The sequence below is a fragment of the Lepidochelys kempii genome, chromosome 2 (genome assembly GCF_965140285.1).
Source record: "Lepidochelys kempii isolate rLepKem1 chromosome 2, rLepKem1.hap1, whole genome shotgun sequence".
NCBI classification, from domain to species: domain Eukaryota; kingdom Metazoa; phylum Chordata; order Testudines; family Cheloniidae; genus Lepidochelys; species Lepidochelys kempii.
In genome coordinates, this window is record NC_136381.1 from 74,584,088 (window position 1) to 74,601,867 (window position 17,780).

Sequence of the window (17,780 nt, forward strand, 5' to 3'; positions counted from 1 at the left end):
GACATCAGAATCTTTATCCCCAGGTTACAAATGGGAAAACTGACAGGAGCCCATGCCCTGTGTGTAAGAAGTTAAAATAGCAAACAATGCTTTATCTTCTCTTCCTCTGCAGGGGGGCCACACTGAGTTGCCCCTGCAATTTAGCTCCCACGTATCTTTAACATTTGTATTTCACTAGCCTCTAAGGCCCTCTGCTCGGAGGCTCCCACGTGTACCTAGGGGCCCGCTGTAAAACAAACCAATAACGGTACCGAACGAGGCCCACTGTGCTAGGCGCTGTACAAACGGAAGCTAACATAGCCCTGGCACCAGACCACTGCGGGACTAACTCCAGTCCTCCCTCGTCCCCTTCCCGCAGGGCCCCAGCACGCAAGCCCCGCACAGCTCGCGCTCGCACACCGGCCGGTAATACCTTCCTACTGGGCATATCTTCCCCCGGGCCCTTACGCCGCAACAGCCGCTCCCTTCCCACGTGACAGGGAAACCTCGGAAGGAGGCGCGGGGAGCCCGAACTCCAATCCCCGGACTGGAGGCGGGGCCTGAGCCCTTTCTGCCACGCCCCCTCCTTTCCAGCTTGGCGCCACGACACAACGGCTTCTGATTGGATAGGCGTGCCGGGATGCGCGTGACGTAACCGAGGGACCGGAGAGCGGTCGTGCCTTCCCCGCCTTTACTGAGGTGGCCCGTGCGGCGTCGGGCGCGGGGTCCGCTCGCCTTGCCCAGGCGGGCCGATGGCGGAAGCCTCCGTTGCCTGCAGTGGGAAGAGGCTGGGAGCCGAAGGAGCTCGCTCCTCCCTCAAGGGAAGCCCGGGGGGCGCCAGCCACCGCCCCCGCTCCGCGGGCTCGAGGGGGAGCTGCGCGGGGGCGGCCCCGAACCTGGGCCACTCGCTTTTTTCCTTACAGGGTTAAATAATCAGTTGGGCATCTGGGGTTTGTAGCTCATGCCTCGCCCACGGCCAGCCCCCGTGCGGCCGGCAGAGCGGCTGGGGCGGTGAGCCCGGGAGCAGTCACAGGATCGCTTGGCTGGGCTGAGTTTTATGGGAGACCCGTTTTCCAAACCAGGTTTTTGTAAAAGGAAGTGATTCTGTGACTGTATGGCATGTGCCTGTGTTCACGCCCCACGCGCTATTGTAACTTTTGTACACGGCATCTCTTGGGAGGGATCATTTAAAAGCTCATAACTTGCTGATCTATAATGTGGCGAAATGCATGTAGCACATAAGCAGAGATCATGATAAAAATATGTTTTTCAGAGATGTAGGGAGAATGGCTAAACCGGTTCCTCAGAATCCAAGGGCAAGCTGACACCTCAGCCAGGTTTAAAAAAGGCTGATGACTAATACCTCCTAAGTGGCTATCCTTTGCCAAGAAAGGAGGCTGGTCAAAAAAATGTACATCTTAGTAAAGAAACAGCATGGAGTTCTCTTCCACACAGACTCCCTGTTGCCTTGCTCCCGGTTGGCAATGCTTCTCAGAGGGGGCTAGGACTATAAAAATAAGGGACAGACTCCCCAGGAAACCCCTCTCTCTGCCCATTGATTCATTGTACCTGAAGAGACAACAAAAATAACCATTGGACTGGAAGAGGGGTCCTGATCGAAGAAGTTTGGTCAGTAACTAAGGCTGCTGAAAGCATGGGATGAGAAAACTTTGCTTTGAATTTAACATAGTTAAGTTACAGGTTTCAGAATAACAGCCATGTTAGTCTGTATTCACAAAAAGAAAAGGAGGACTTGTGGCACCTTAGAGACTAACCAATTTATTTGAGCATAAGCTTTCGTGAGCTACAGCTCACTTCATCGGATGCATACTGTGGAAAGTATAGAAGATCTTTTTGTACACACAAAGCATGAAAAATTGGGTGTTTACCACTACAAAAGGTTTTCTCTCCCCCCACCCCACTCTCCTGCTGGTAATAGCTTCACTGCTATTACCAGCAGGAGAGTGGGGTGGGGGGAGAGAAAACCTTTTGTAGTGGTAAACACCCAATTTTTCATGCTTTGTGTGTACAAAAAGATCTTCTATACTTTCCACAGTATGCATCCGATGAAGTGAGCTGTAGCTCACGAAAGCTTATGCTCAAATAAATTGGTTAGTCTCTAAGGTGCCACAAGTCCTCCTTTTCTTTTATAGTTGAGTTAGGCACCTGTTGTGTTTTATATTTATTTTTCTTGTAACCATTTCTCATTTTATGCCTTACTACTTGTACTTACTTAAAATCTGAATCTTTGTAGTTAATAAATTTGTTTTATCTAATCCAGTGTGTTTAAATTAAAGTGTCTGGGAAACTCCGTGTGGGGTGGCAAGTTGTATTCATGTTATTCCTTTTAAAGGAATAACAGATGTATAACTTGTATTGTCCAGGAGAGGGCTAGGCACTACAGTAGCTGCTCATTAGTCTGGCTTGTACCCTAGTATGTCACAATTTTATTGAACTTTGATCAGATTTGTTGCAATTCATTTCCTTGTGCAGAAGCGTCCATGTAACATCACACCAACCATTGTCTGAACAAGAACTAATTTGTTGATAGTAGAAAGAATGAATTGTCTGTCTCTTGGAATGATCCGACATTAGGTTAAGGCACGCTAATAGAATACTATGGGGGAATGCTACTACTAGAACTGTTTCTCCTGTAGAGACAGAGAACTTCAGTCTCTATAAAAGTATGTCTACAGGGCAACGGGGGAGCATGACTGCAGCACATGTAGACATATATTATTAAAGCTAGTTTATTTAAGAACAGCCATACTAGGTCAGATCAATGGTCTGTCCCGCCCAGCATCCTGCCTTCTGACAGCAGCCAAAGCCAGAAGCTTCAAAGGGAATGAACAGAACAAGGCAATTATCAAGTGATCCATCCCATGTTGTCCAGGTCCAGCATCTGGCAATCAGAAGCTTAGTGACACCCACCACATGGGATTGCTTCCCTGACCATCTTGGCTAATAGCCACTGATGGACCTATCTTCCATGAACCTTTTTTTTTAACCCCCTTACAGCTTTGGCCTTCACTACATTCCCCGGCAACAAATTCCACATTTGTTTGTTTTAAACCTGTGCTGTCTATTAATTTCATTGGGTGACTCCTCGTTCTTGGATTATGTGAAGGGGTAAATAACACTTCCTTATTCACTTTCTCCCACACTATTCATGATGTTATAGACCTCTATCTTCTCCCCCTTAATCATCTCTTTTCCAAGCTTTTTAATCTATCCTCCTATGGAAGCTGTTTCATAAGCTTAATCATTTTTGTTGCCTGTGTGTGTACATTTTCCATTTCTAATATCTTTTTTTTTTAATGGGGCGACCAGAACTGCACACAGTACTCAAGGTGTGGGCATCCCTGCATTTATATAGTGGCATTATGATATTTACTGTCTCATCTATCCCTTTCCTAGTAGTTCCTAACATTGTTAGCTTTTTTGACTGCCACTGCACAATGAGCAGATGTTTTCAGAAAAACATCCAGACTCCAAGATCTTTCTTGAGGGGTAACAGCTAATTTAGACCCCATCATTTTGTATTTATAGCTAGATTACTGGTACTGATAGCAGTGAAGCCACAACAGTACAGACTATAGAAGCAGGGACCCTGCATAATTACTTGGGTGGCTAGTCAGTGTTGGCACTGCTTCAGTCCAATTGCATTCCCCAGTTGCAGTGTAGACCTAGCCTAAGGCTCTGAATCCTGCCTCCTTCACAATCTCTAGTTTAATTAAAGTAAATATACCAGGACTAATGTTCCTATGGAGGAATGGAGAAGGAATGGTATATGTCTGGCAGCCTCACAGAGCTCTTTAGAAAGGTTTCTAACATCAGAACTTTTTTTTTTTGCAAGTGTACAAGGAAGCTTATTAAAAACATTCTTAAGTTCAGTTTGGAAGGCTATCATTAATGTGATTAGCCACAAAATTTTGTAGGAAAAAAGAACATGCTAAATTTGATTACATACACCTATCTATGCATACCCTGGCCTAGATGGCATTTCATGTCTGTTGTTTACCTGAATCAATAGCTTCATCATGATGTGTTGAAGATCAGAGATGAGACAAAATAAAGGGCACCTGCCACTGCACAATGGAAATTTTATACATTTTTCACATTTTGTATTTGAACTGTGTGATTTTTAAGGGAAACACAAATTAAAATGTAAATTCCTGTTAGCAAAAAAGCCATATCTTTAGTGGTGTTCACAGGGAATAGCAATTAATTTTCCGTGATGCACTGAGTACGTGAATACTACTTTGTAATCCATATCTAAATAGTACAGACTTTTGAGGAAACTACTAATTACTTTATGCCCCCTTAACATTTTTTATATAAACTATTCAGACTGTGAATTGTTACTATGAACTGAACAAATTTGTATCTGATTCAAATGTAGTTTAGTGATTCTGTTTCCCATGCTTCTAAAGTTATAACTCTTAAATGTTTCCAAAATATAAGAACTGACACTTTTACCGCGTGCCAGACCTTTACTAAATGGAGTAAGTATTATAAATAATTTATATTGAAATTGTTAACTTGTGATTAATTTACAACAAAAATATATTTCATACAAGATATCATAAAATATTTTTGAATCACTTTTAAAGGACCTGCACATTTGGCAAAGGATTTTCTTGTCGGTTTTTGCCTTAGTAAAGATTGAAGGGTTGCAAAACTCCAAGTAATTTCCGTACCCAAGGAAAAAACAAATGATTAATACTACGGGACAAATTCTGAAGTCCTAGTGACAGTTTGATGTTTATGAATATTTCTTGCAGTGGATGTCCCTGAAGCAGTTCATTTGTGTTGAAGTCTTTATTCTGTTGTGTGCTTGCCCTGAGTACAGTTGTCAGAAATGTTTCCCTCTGCGGTACCCACTGGGGCAGTTCAAGCACCCTCTTTTGTGGCACACCACTGTGTGTAGATATAAAGGATGAAGCTGCCCCAATCCCCCACAGTTCCTGCTTACTGATGGTTGATCAAAAAAATCAGTTTGTCTTGCTTCAGCAAGCTCTCTATACACAACTAGATGCATAGTTACCTATTTGGGTAGCTTTTAATGCTAGTTAATAGGTAATTTTTTTGTTTTGTAAAAGTTAGTTTCTCAGTTCCCCAATGTTGGGGTTCAATTTGTTGGTACTGAGAAATGCCTTCGTCACTGTGTTTCAAGCCCTGTCTTTCATGCTGTAAACTGAGGCCTCCGAGTGACCCATGCACTAGTTGTTCAAAAGCATCTGGGTGAGTTTCACATTACAGATCAATGCCAGATTTGTGACAACTTCAAGACAGGACCCAAAAAAGTCTATCTATACTGCAATTAAAAACCTGTGACTTGGGGCACATGGGCTCAGGCTAAACAGCCCCTTAATTGCATTGTATATATTCAGACTCCGGCTGGAGCCCAGGCTCTAGGACCCTGTGAGATGGAAGGCTCCCAGAGCTCAGCCCAATGTCTACACTGCAGTTAAATAACCCCGAGGTCTTACAGGACTAGACCGAGTCAGCTGGCATGGGCCAGCCACAGGTGTCTAATTGTAATGTAGACATACCCAGAATGGCCAGGCTGTTTCTTTTGATAGAGGCTGCTCTGAGATTACCTTCACAGCTTTCTCAGTCAGGAAGGGTGCCCAGCACTCTGGCTTCTGTGAGAAATGCCTGTCTGATGATGTCTGAGTCCCAGCACCATTGTTCCTCCCCAGCACCCAGGAAGAAACAAGGCTTACGACAACACTTCAGGGAGAGGCAGATCACTGGTCCCCAAGATGCTAAGCAAGAACACAAGGGTCTAGAAGTGTGCATGCAAAAAAAATCAAAGCACTCCTCCATTCACTCATTGGCTAATATGGCACCATTGACTCCAGTGCCAGGGCAGGGAGAAGTCAAGTCTGCAAGCCCAAAGTGGTGCCTTCATCATCTGCAGCACTGTCTTCATCTCTCACACACTAGTGAAAATATTCCAGAGGCATATGCAGCAGCAAGGGACTTGAGTTAATTGGTGCCATTGTCTCCAGTGGTGCAGGAGATTGCTCCTACTGTAGTGGTGGAAAAACACGGCACCAGCCTCCAGTGCAGCACCCAATACCTTCTCAACTTCCCATGTCCCAGAGTTCTCACCGGTCAGTACCGTCCAGAGGGAAACCATCAGTGAATTGGTTTCTCTTAATGTTCTCCGGACTCTCGGCACCAGTCTCCAGCACTGACAGGGACAGCCCCTCTGTGATCAGGAGAAGGTGATTCTTCTTCTTCTGACTGGTTATTATGTCTCCCAGCCACAGAGCTTGTCCCTCCTAGACTTTACCACTTGCAGTACTTGCAAGATCCTGCAGCCTACACTGGCATGGAAGACGTTGGGGTCTAGTACCCTTACAGGAACTGTGGAGGATTCCCCCCTGTTTCCAGAACCTCTCCAAACCGTTCACATTTGGTTTCTTCATCTAGATGGGGGGGGGGGGCAGAGTCATCTCGTTGAGCCCCTCCTGATCCTGCTATGATGCTGGCAGACCAAGTGCCAACTCATGCCAAATTCCCCACATCTCTATTGGGCACTGACAAATACATGTCTGGGATCAGTCTGGCTCACCTGTGTGTTAGTATTGTTAAAATAGGTACTAGAATAATAAGAATGTGTTTAGATTTTATTGAATGCTTGAGATTAATGCATACAGCAACTCACACTTATAAATTTGTATCCCATATTGCAAGGTAATATTTGAGCAGTGTCCAGATGAAGCAGTTTCCTCCAGAGCATCTTTACTCTCATCTGTTGACTCAGAGCTCACCAGGACATCCAAGTAAAGGAAGTTAGGGAATCTTATCATTTTATTGACATCCTCTCCACAACTTGTCTGTCTTGTGTGGCTCTTCTGATTAATGAGGCAGGGATCTGATTTAGAGAGAGTCAATGGCAAAGTCCCTCCTTGCCCCTTTCCACATCAAAATAAATGGAGTGTAGATGTTAAGTACCTTACCAAGGCTTCGACCATTTTTACACCCCATCCCCGGGATCACTTGTCTTCAGACCGAATGCCCATGAGCGGGAATACCTGGGGCAGCAAGCAGCTACTCAAGTGGAAGGATACTAAAATCTTGACTTGTTTGGTAGAAACGTTTAATTCTACGGTGGAATTACAGTTTAGAATCGCCAACCAGCAGGCTTTATTAGGACAATAGGATTTTAACATCTGAGACTCCATTCTGGAATTTAAGGATAAGCTGCCTGAGGACACTAAACAGAAGTTCCTTTCACTGGTATAGGAAGGGAATTTAGTGGCAAGAACTTCTTTTCAGGCTGGTTTGGACATGGCTGACTCGGCTGTTAGGACCATGGCCTCTGCTGTCACCATACACAAGTGCTCATGGCTGCAGACTTTGGGTTTGCCCCAAATAGAGAAAATTATTCAAGACCTGTCATTTTAAAGGTCATCCCTCTTTTTAGCACAGATGGATTATAAACTTCATAAAAGATTCCAAAACAACTCTTAAGTTATTGGGGATGGAAATTCCTTTGGGATTTTTGCACAGCCAGTCGATCTATCTCAAAGCCTCTTACCTTCTAGTGGTGCAGATCACTTAAGCAGGTTGTTTACAAGTCAGCACGAGTGGTCCCTGTCCAGATATAGCCAGGTTAATTTTCCAGCTCTGGGGCACTCCCCAGGTGGACCTGTTCACAACAAGATCCAACAAAGTCCCAGCAGTGGTGTTTCCTACACGGTCAGGGTTCCCTCACAGAAGCTTCCCTGTTTCGCTGGATGGGCAACCTCGTGTATGCTTTCCCAGCAATCCCACTTCTTCATAGAGTACTGTTAAAAATCAGACTGGACCATAACCAAATCATACTCATAGCCCCAGCTTGACCTTAGCAGCACTGGTTCTCCACTCTCCTGTCCCTTTCAGTGAAAGCGCCAATATCACTTCCACTGGACCCAAACCTAATTTTGCACCTTCTGCACCCAAACCTGTAGGCTTTCCATTTAACAGCCTGGATGCTCCATGGTTAGACTCGAAAAAGAAGTTTTGTTCAAAAGAGATTCAGGATATACTGTTAAATAGAAAGATGCCATCTACTAGAGCTACTTATCTCTCTAAGTGGAAACATTCCTCTATCTGGTCTCAGTCTGGAGTCTTGTCACTACATTCTTTGATCTAGCATATCTCGGGCTGTTATACCAAAAACAACAAATATGGACCATAAGTTCTGTCAAAGTCCACTTAGCAGCTGTTTTGACTTCCAGATAGAAAAGACAGCGATCATCAAACAAGATGTCAAATCTTTTTTGACAGGCCTGGAAAGGTGGTAGTCTCACACACAAGATCCTGTTCCCCCATGGGACCTAAACTTGATATTGTCAGAGCTTACGGGGCCTCCTTTTGAACCTTTAGCAACCTGCACCTACTACATCTTTCAATTAAGGTAGCATTTTTGGTGGCCATCACTTCTACAAGGAGGGTGGGTGGGTGAACTATGGGCACTGATGTCTGGCCCTCCCCCACTTTATACAGTTTTCTTTAAACACACTCTTTACCTGCATCCTCATCTAAAGTTTGTCTCAAAAGTGGTATCTAACTTCCATATCAACCAAGCAATATATCTACCTTCATTCTTTCCGAAGCCACATTCAAATAAAGATGAGGAAAGGCAGCACACACTGGATGTCAGGGGAGCATTGATGTTCTACCTTGACAGGTCCAAGCAGTTCTGTTTATCTTCCCAGCTGTTCATAGCAGACACAGACAGCCTAGTTTCTTCTCAGAGAATATCATCTTGGATAGCCTCCTGTATTCACTTGTGCTACGATTTGTTTAATGTTACTCTACCAAGCGGAGTGACAGCTTTCCTGGCTAAAGTTCCTGTCCTAGACATTTGTGGGGTGTCAGCTTGGTCTTCAGTGCACACATTTGCTTCCCATTATACCATTACTCAGAATGCTAGCAACGATGCCAGATTTGGGCAAGTTGTGCTTCAGTCCTTGTTCAGATAGACTCCGATCCCATGTCCTGATTTCATCACTTGTGAGTCACCAAGACTGGAATGCACATGTGCAATCGCTCAAAGAAGAAAAAAAAAAAGGTTACTAACCTGTTCTGTAACTGTTGTTTTTCAAGATGTGTTGCACATGTCCATTCCACAACCCACCCTCCTACCCCTCTACATCACAATATTCCTGCAAGAAGGAGCTGAGGAGGGTTGGGGGCAGCCTCGCCCATATACCTGCACGCAGAAGCGCATGGCAGTTGAGGGTGCTCAAGCTCCCCTGACAGGTAGCACTGAAATTTCCAACAACTGTGCTCGGGGCGAGTGCACACTAAGAGTGGAATGCAGATGTGGAACACATCTCAAAGAACAACAATTACGGAATAGATTAGTAACGATTTTTTACATGCTGGGCGATTAGTAACTTTTTGAAGTGTTTGGGGGAGTAACATGCAAAGTTAGGTGATCAAAGGATGAGAACTATGAAGGTTTGACACCATAAATGTCATGCCACCACCACAATAAACTTAATGGGATAGCTTGAAGATATAGTAGCTGGCTCTGAAGAATTGAAACTGGTTGTGGACATGGGCAATATACAAAGTGCCAGATTTTGATAAGCTGCATTAATATTTATACCTTCATCAGAAGAACATTTTAATGTCTGCTTTTCTTTTTTAAACCAAAATAGTATTTGAATGGAGTTACATATTAATTATGTGTCTTTGGAACTGCTCCACTTTCTCTATTTAAGTCATAGAGCTACTGTTTATGCAAGACAACCCCATGCTGCTCCTGGTCTGGCCAGCAGAGGGTAGCTTTGTACAGCACAGAGGACTTTCCAGTGCATACCACACTAGTACAATCTAGGAATCACACAGTATTGCCAGGCTCTACACGTTTTTATGGTGGCTGACATTTTCATATTTGCTTTTTCCTTTGTATTCAGTGCTAACAGTGGAGGGAATCACATGCTTGTTGATTTTTTAGACTGAGTTTATTGCGCACAAGGGGTCCTTGCATTCCTCCATTGTTCCCCACCCTGTGTACCACTCTCCCGTTCCCCTTTATTTCAGGGACTCATTGCAAACCAACCCTGCCAGGGCCTTTGGGTGCCTCACTCATTTCCCTCTGTACCATGATCCCCCATATCCCCTCCTGCCAGATGCATCTTTTTGCCCCACATTATACCCTCCATGACAGGGGCTCTGTGCACACCCCCATAAGTCCCCTCCCTCAGTGGCCCCCACACCAGGGTCCCCCATGGCCCCACTGCCAGCAATTCTCTGTGCCTCTCCCATTTTCTCCCCATGCCAGGATCCCCCATTCTGCTCCATATGCTAGGGGGTCTGTGCACCCCTTTTTCTCCACTTATGCCAGGGTCCTCCATTCTTCCCCTGCCAACGACCACCAGAGTGTGTTGTAGCAGTGGGGACAAAGGCCAAGCTTAACCTCAACCAGGATCCCTTAGCTAGGCTTTAGAGTGACATAAGCTGTAAATTGAGGAAGACTGAGAGGGAGAACTGCAGCTGGAAAAAAGGAGTCTAGGGCTGAAGGAGAAATGACGTGCTGACCAGGACAAATAAACGCCAACCTAAACAGGAGGAGAGGGACACGCTATGCCAACAAGGACAGGAGGAGAAGGACAAGCAACAGCACGAAACAGAGAGGCAGCATGAGCTAGGGAACAGAGGCCAGATGAATCAGTAGGTGGGGATAAACCACAAGAAGCCAATTCTGTGTGGGGCATAGATGCTAAATTGATAAGTGTCTGTCCCTCTTCCTATCTAACAAGCTTTGGAAAAGCTTGTGATTTGCACCAGGTCCCCATCAGAGAGGATCAGATTCTGACTCCATTGGTGGTACAAAGGGCCTTGCTGCCTAAAGCCAAACGGACGGAATAGAAATTGTGAACTATGAAAATTTAAGACAACTAAACTCCTTAAAGTCTGAAGTGACCCCCTGAGGCTTACGGGGAAAAATTTCAGGTGGGTTCAAAAGCATCAGGGTGTAACTTATATGGAGGTGACAAGACAGATAGATTATCCTTTTCCCCATTTGCAGAGGTAAAGAGACAGTACCGTGGATCAATTGTATGAAATGTTTGGGTTAGAATAATTTTATGATTTGTGTTCATATGACCTGAGGGGGCGGGTGAGAGCTCAGAAGCAAGAAGACCTGTGTACTGTGAGCAGATTGATGAGTTTGTGGCTAATTAGGTTGGTTCTGAGAAAAAACCAAGGTTGACTGGCCCAAGCATGGGTTATAGGAGGGGGAATATGTGGGGTTCCCCAGAATTGGGGACTGGATAATATCAAGCTAGGGAAGAGGGAGGTGCAGCACCCCCAAACCAACACATTGGTAAGGACCCCAAAGATCTGAATTATCATCACTGCCAGGGAGCTGGACACAAATGGGCTGTCTACCCAAGGCTCAGGCACTGGTGCTGAGTCAGCATGTATTACTTTATTGCAGCCTGGCCCAATAGGCACTGGGACACTGGCCCACCGGTGCAACAGGCTAACCATGGGAGTACAGTATGAATGCAACTGAATTCACACCACAGCCATCTGTTTATATGTCCTGCTGCATCCTTGAGAGTCAAATACAGCCAGATCCCCAATGGCAATTGGAAGTGAGAATCAATGGGGAGATATTTACAGTGTGGTGGAACACCAGCACTGCTCACACCTTAGAACCTGCATGTTGTACCCAGAACAGGTGCTGACAGACAGGCCCCCTGTGTGAAGGTTCCTACCATGAATCTTCATCACTCTGCCTGTGGCCCATGTCATTAGAGACCCCAAAGAAGGTTCTGGGAGCCTGAAAATAGGATACTGGAGGATATTACTTTTTGATATATTTGGAAGAGTTATTGCAGGGTGGAGCCCAGAGAGCTCAGGTGTAAATCCACTAGAGCCCAGCCCCATAGCCAAGGGGCCTAGCTCACAGACATCCTTCAACCAGATAACAGAGCTAGTGTTAAGCATGGCAATGTCCAGAACTCCACATGGAAGTGGGGGAAACCAAGGCACAGATGAAAGTGGTATGAATCCAAACTCCACAGGGAGATGGGACACTCAGGCTGCTAAGGGATACTGCCAACTACACAATGCCTGCCAGGGAGTTGGACAAGCCTAAAGTAAGTGTTAAGCCACTGCTTAGGGGAATATAAAGCAAGCAGCAGCTAGGAGTAGGGGGAAGGTCTGTGATAGGGCTCCACTCACCCCACTAGCACCTCCTGCTGGCCATCTTGGGGATTAGCTCCACAGGTCAGTACACCCTCTCCTGATGGTGCCTCACTGCTGTCACATCCTCTCACATTACTCCAAGGACTGTGGCATCCTTTTCATGACATAGCCCTCTGGCACCATCTCCATCTCTGCTCCCCCCTTCCAGGTAATCTACAATCAACTGTGCAGCCACTTCACCAGAGGCAAACCTAAGCCTGCCCACTGCTCTGGGTCCCAGACCAGAGACTCTCTGAACCACAGTCATCTACTACATTCCTTTGACTTGACCACCACTACATTTCCCTGCACCACTTCCCCACAGTCACAGCACCCCATCTGGAGCTCCTTCTCTACTCCCTGCCTGCCTGCCTGCCTGCCTGCCTGCCTGCACTGCTCTGTCCAAGGTGCTACAGGGCTGTAGTCTACTCAGGACACAGTCCTCTCTTCTCATGCTCCTAGCAAAGACTAAATGATGTTAGCTCTGCAGTTCCTTTTATGTGAGTCCACTGGGCCCTGATTGGCTGCTCCTTGCAGTCTGTCTCCTATTGGCTGCTTCTTGCACAGACTCCCTAGGGCCCTATTAACCCCTTCCCTGCCAATGTGGGATGAATGTCCCATCACAAGGACTCCCTCTATCTATAATTGTATTATAATCTGTGAAAATGTAAATGGATATAAGGCCGGTGGGGGAGGAAGTGCTGCTCTCCTAAATGTATCATGAGCAGTGGAACTAGATTCAGAGGGCCAATATTCCCTGGAGGCACTGTTATTGATGGGACAACTGGAGAAAAGGGAACACACAAAATTAGGCTAGAAGCAGCTCAGCCACATGGACAGAGCAGTGCAAAGGGTTTAATAAAGTTTCATTTCTTCAACTTAACCCGCAGTCAGCTTCACTCTTTGTGAACAAAACATTTAGCATGTAGAGAACACAGGGACTCCACAGCCATCACATAGACTGCAAATGCAGGAGGACCAGGGAATGTAACTTGGTTGTGGGGGCAGTTTGAGGGTTCACCCCTACCAATGGATCAGGCCTATTCCTCTACAAGAAGCATTGTGGGGTTAAGACATGCTCTGCAGGGATCCAAGCCAGTTTTCATTATGGGAGTTAATCAGTGCCCTAAGAAGAAACAACAGGCTTCCCCTAAGAATGGTGACCCTGTGCCTGGGAATGTGGGGGTTTCCGAGAGTGAAGCACAGGGTGGGGTGGCTGTGGCAGAGCCCGTGTCCCAACAGGCTCTGGGTGTCTCTAGGGATGTTGGTTCTGGGGGGTTAGTGCCCTCCTTTACAATCTGGGGGAGATGATATTACTGGTTCTGTGGCTCCTGACTCAGTGGCCTCTTGGCCTGAGTCTGACTGAAAAATAGAGGCTGAGCCTGTTGCTATGGAATCTGTGATCTTCCTTAACTGAGGATTCTGGCTTTGTGGCAAAGCCCCAAAGCAAAAAAGGCCAGTGAAGGAGGAGGCAGTTCCAGTTTCTGAGGGTGCTATGAATTGGGCTAGTTTGGTTAGTGCAGTTGGGAAGCACGCTGTTGAAGGGGCTGCTGGGGGTGGTTCCATGGTTGGGGGCATAGAGAATTCTCTGGTATTAGTTTTGCCCCCTCCCTCTAGTCTCTCTGAGGTTCCCCCCCCCCTTGAGGTCAGTAGTGACTCTGAGTGGGATGAGAAACTCACAGATTCTTTGGGCCCTGAACATCTGGAGGGGGGGAAATATCCTGGACACCAAGGATAGGTTTCTGGCTGAGACTAAATTGGGGAAATTGGTTTCCTGAACTTAATCTGTTTTTATTGTAAAGTAACTGCCTCTATGCTGTAGCATAAGTATATTATGTTGGATCCTCCTCCACTCTTTTCCGAAAAAGATCAGAAGGTTCATTTGGACTTTTTCTTGGAAGTCTGAGGCAGAATATTTTGTATCTGCCCATTGTGGAAGGGGGTCAAAGTCTCATTGATCCTTTGACTAGAGTTGCAACTTTTCAGTTACTGTCTCTGTAGCCGTTCTTTGGGGATGAGTCTGTTCCTTGGAAGCCATTGGCCTTTGCTTTTCTTCAGAGGGTAGGGGGTTTGGGTTTTGATCAGAAACTTTTTTTATTGGAACCTGGGTGCCTCAGTTTTGAGGTGTTACCTGGTTTTATTAAAGCCTTTTTAACACTTGGAGATCTTTCGAGCCGAGACTGCAGGATAGGTGGCCGGAGTTCCCAGGGCTGCTTCCTGAACCTGTTGTTTATAATCCTGCCACCAGGATTCCTACTCTTGTTTCTAGGAGTCTTTTCTTTTCCCTTATTGCAGCAGGTATAACAAAACTGGTTCATTTAATTGATTTTACTAATTTTACTTGAGTCTCAGCAGCTACCTTGGCTGTCAAGCTTGGTTTTCATTCTGTTTACTGGTATTGTCTCTTTTTGTTTTTAAATCAGAGGTGGAATGAGCCCTTCCTAGGGGCAGTATTTCCAGTCTTGGCATTTGCCTCCTTCAGTGAGCCATTCCTGATTATACTAATGGTTCTGTTTTCTTGCTTGTTGTTCCTGTTGTGGACTGGGATGTTAACAAGTCTGGCAGCTTGCTTGCCTTGAGGGGGGAGGGCGGGGGGGGTCTTCTGAATTTATTTTTCATAGCCTAGGCCATGTGTCATTGCATATGCTTTTGGTAAAGATTCATCATTTTCAAACGCTTGTTGATTATCCCAATATGGTATGGAGAAGACAGCTTTTGGTGATGGACTCCATCCATCCAGCCTGGCGAGCTGTATACAAGCCTCTGACTGCAAAGAGGATGGTTGATCTCCAATGGAGAATTCTTCACGGGGCTGTTGTCACAAATGTGTTTATTCATCCACTGACTGTGGAGGTGTCCGTGTCATGTCCTTTTTGTGACACGGAGGAGACTGGTTTTCACATGTTTCTTACCTGTCCCAGGTTACAGCCATTATTTGTTTTACTTTAGTGTATTTTTTGGTTATTGTCTCAATATTTTTTCCTTACTGAATTTATTTTTACTGTTACGTATAAGTTCACAAATAGATCTGTGATATGCCTGGCAAACTTTACTTTGGGTCAAGCAAAGAGGGCCATTTTAAAAAGTAGACAATGTAAATTACTGTATTTAGTACTGGAGTTGCCAAAGTTCTTTGTGTGTTTTTAGCTTTTTATTGGTTTTACACCTTCTTTTGGAGTTTAGCTAGCATACACTTATAAGCAATTTGGATCAATTTATTCAGTGGTAGAATATTGGAAATGCACCTTACTGTTGGTGACAGGCAATTATTTTTGAATTTGTAATTTATGTTCTTGGTTTTACTGCATTTCAGTACTGATTTAATTAAAAGTGTTTTAAAAGTCAAAGTTTCTCTGAGTCAGCCTGTCTCCCTAGGCAGCTGCTTACAAGTAATCCCTTTTTCTCCCCTGGAGAGAAGCTTTTTAATGCTTTAGTATTCTTTTGATCTCTAGCCTCCCAGCTTTGGCAACATAAAGCTTGCAACTTATGAGAGACCAGAGACAGGATTCTTGAAGCTAACAGCTTGACCCATTGTCTTTCAAATGTATGTTGGGATAGCCTTAGCTAGATCTCTTGTTGCTTTCCTGTTTGTTCTTCTCGTGGCTCCCCTTAAGTAAGATCAAACAATCATTCAAAAAATTCTAATAACCCTCCATAGTAATACAGTACAGTAACTTTATCTAGCTGACTGGGTTGCTTACAGTATTCTTACCTTTAATACATATCAGTATTCACAGATTAATACATAACAATTGCAAGCTTTCACATCTCCCTCTTTCTAGAATGGGCACAGCGTTACCCTACAGACATCCAGGCATGCCCCCAATACCTCTAATTCACTGTACCAGTTTCCTCCCATTGATCCCATAGGAGGGGTATATATGAACAGACTTCATGTGCCCATATGTTCTTGTCACTCCCGTACTTCTGATCATTTGGGGTACCCATGAGAGGGTTGGATCCCTGCAGAGCATGTCTTAACCCACAAAGCTTCTTGTAGAGGATTGGGCCTGATCCATTGGTAGGGGTGAACCCTTAAACTGTCCCCACAGACAAGTTACATGCCCTGGTCCTCCTGCATTTGCAGTCTATGTGATGGCTGTGGAGTCCCTGTGTTCTCTACATGCTAAATGTTTTGTTCACAAAGGGTGAAGCTGACTGCCGGTTAAATGGAAGAAGTGAAACTTTATTAAACCCTTTGCACTGCTCTGTCCATGTGGCTGAGCTGCTTCCAGCCTAACTTTGTGTGTTCCCTTTTCTCCAGTTGTCTCATCAATAACAGTGCCACCAGGAAATGTTGGCTATGGCCTCAGTGGCAACAAACTCAATGTAGTCACACTCTCCAGTGTTCTAGAGCCGCCAGGTCTACACATATTGAATTTATTTCCACATGTTAAGTATCCTCACATCTTCTTGTCAACTGTCTAAATGGGCCATCTTGATTATCACTACAAAAGTGTTTTTTTTTTCTCCTGCTGATAATAGCTCATCTTAATTAATTAGCCTCTTACAGTTTGTATGGCAAATTCCACCTTCCCTGTATGTATGTATATATCTTCTTACTATATGTTCCATTCAATGCATCCGATGAAGTGGGCTGTAGCCCACGAAAGCTTATGCTCTAATAAATTTGTTAGTCTCTAAGGTACCACAAGTACTCCCGGTTTTTTTGCGGATACAGACTAACAGGGCTGCTACTCTGAAACATGTCTATGCAGAGCGTGTCACAAGATCTTGTATCTGTATTCCGCAGTGCTGTGTAAACGAAGCCTTTGATTGTAACAAGGGACTAGTGGCCCCGTCGCCTCTTCTCACTCAGCTGGAGCCTCCAGGCAATGCCTCCCTCCCCAGGCAGTGCCCATGCTTGGTGCCGCCTAGCAGAGGAGCTGTGGGCAAGCGCGGGACCAGGCTGAGACTGACACACGCTCCCCGACTGCCAGGAGCTCTTCTCCCACCCTCCCCTTTCTCCAAGCGCTCCGGCTGCCTCGCCACCTCAATCTCTGCCTCCAGCGCCAGCAGCGGCACCCAGCACCGGGGCTGCACCCGGGCGCGCGGATACGGCACCATGTGACAGCCCCAGTATGTCACTTCCTAGCAGCGGGCCGGCTTCCGCCGATACCAGCTAACGCTGGCCGGAGAAGGAAATCCCACGCGTCCCTCCCGAGTTTGGCCCCCTCCTCCTTGGACTTCCTGGGCGAGGGAGGAAGCAAGCGTCAGGTGCAGAAAATACATTGTTTAGTTCCCCCGCCCCCACCCAAAGCTGCTGCAGCCCCTGGGTGTTTTCTTGATCCCGGGGATGGCCGGGGATTGGAAACTATGGGAACCGAAAAGTTGCGGGGGTGTTGGCTTCCGTGCGAGTCTGTGGGTATGTGCGGTGTCTTTCCTGCCCCTGGCCCCCAGAAATGAGACCCATGGCCAAGTTCTGGTCACTTTGAAGTCAGCAGCCTCAGGAGCCCCAGGGCAGGAATGAGAAGGAAAGTCAGCACTGGTACTCAGCTGCCTCCTCATGCGGTGCTGCCTGCCCTGGCCCTGCAGGGGTGTGTGATGTACAAGGTTGGGGGTGGGACCCTGGGAACAATATGCTTCTTTCTCCT

General features: G+C 45.9%; 1 protein-coding gene across 5 annotated transcripts in view; it reads right to left on the bottom strand.

Annotated features, from left to right (window-relative positions):
- Positions 1 to 517, bottom strand: part of SPIDR (scaffold protein involved in DNA repair) — a 335,489-nt gene extending 334,972 nt beyond the window's left edge. For 3 of the 5 annotated variants that reach the window (XM_073331244.2, XM_073331243.2, XM_073331242.2), the window contains exon 1: positions 413 to 513. In XM_073331244.2, coding sequence (XP_073187345.1) covers positions 413 to 427 — 15 coding nt within the window. In that variant the 5' untranslated portion in view covers positions 428 to 513. Of the gene's footprint in view, positions 1 to 412 lie in introns of all 5 variants that reach the window. The other 2 variants (XM_073331247.2, XM_073331245.2) reach the window with 1 other exon arrangement.
- Between the last annotated feature and the right edge of the window lie 17,263 nt (positions 518 to 17,780).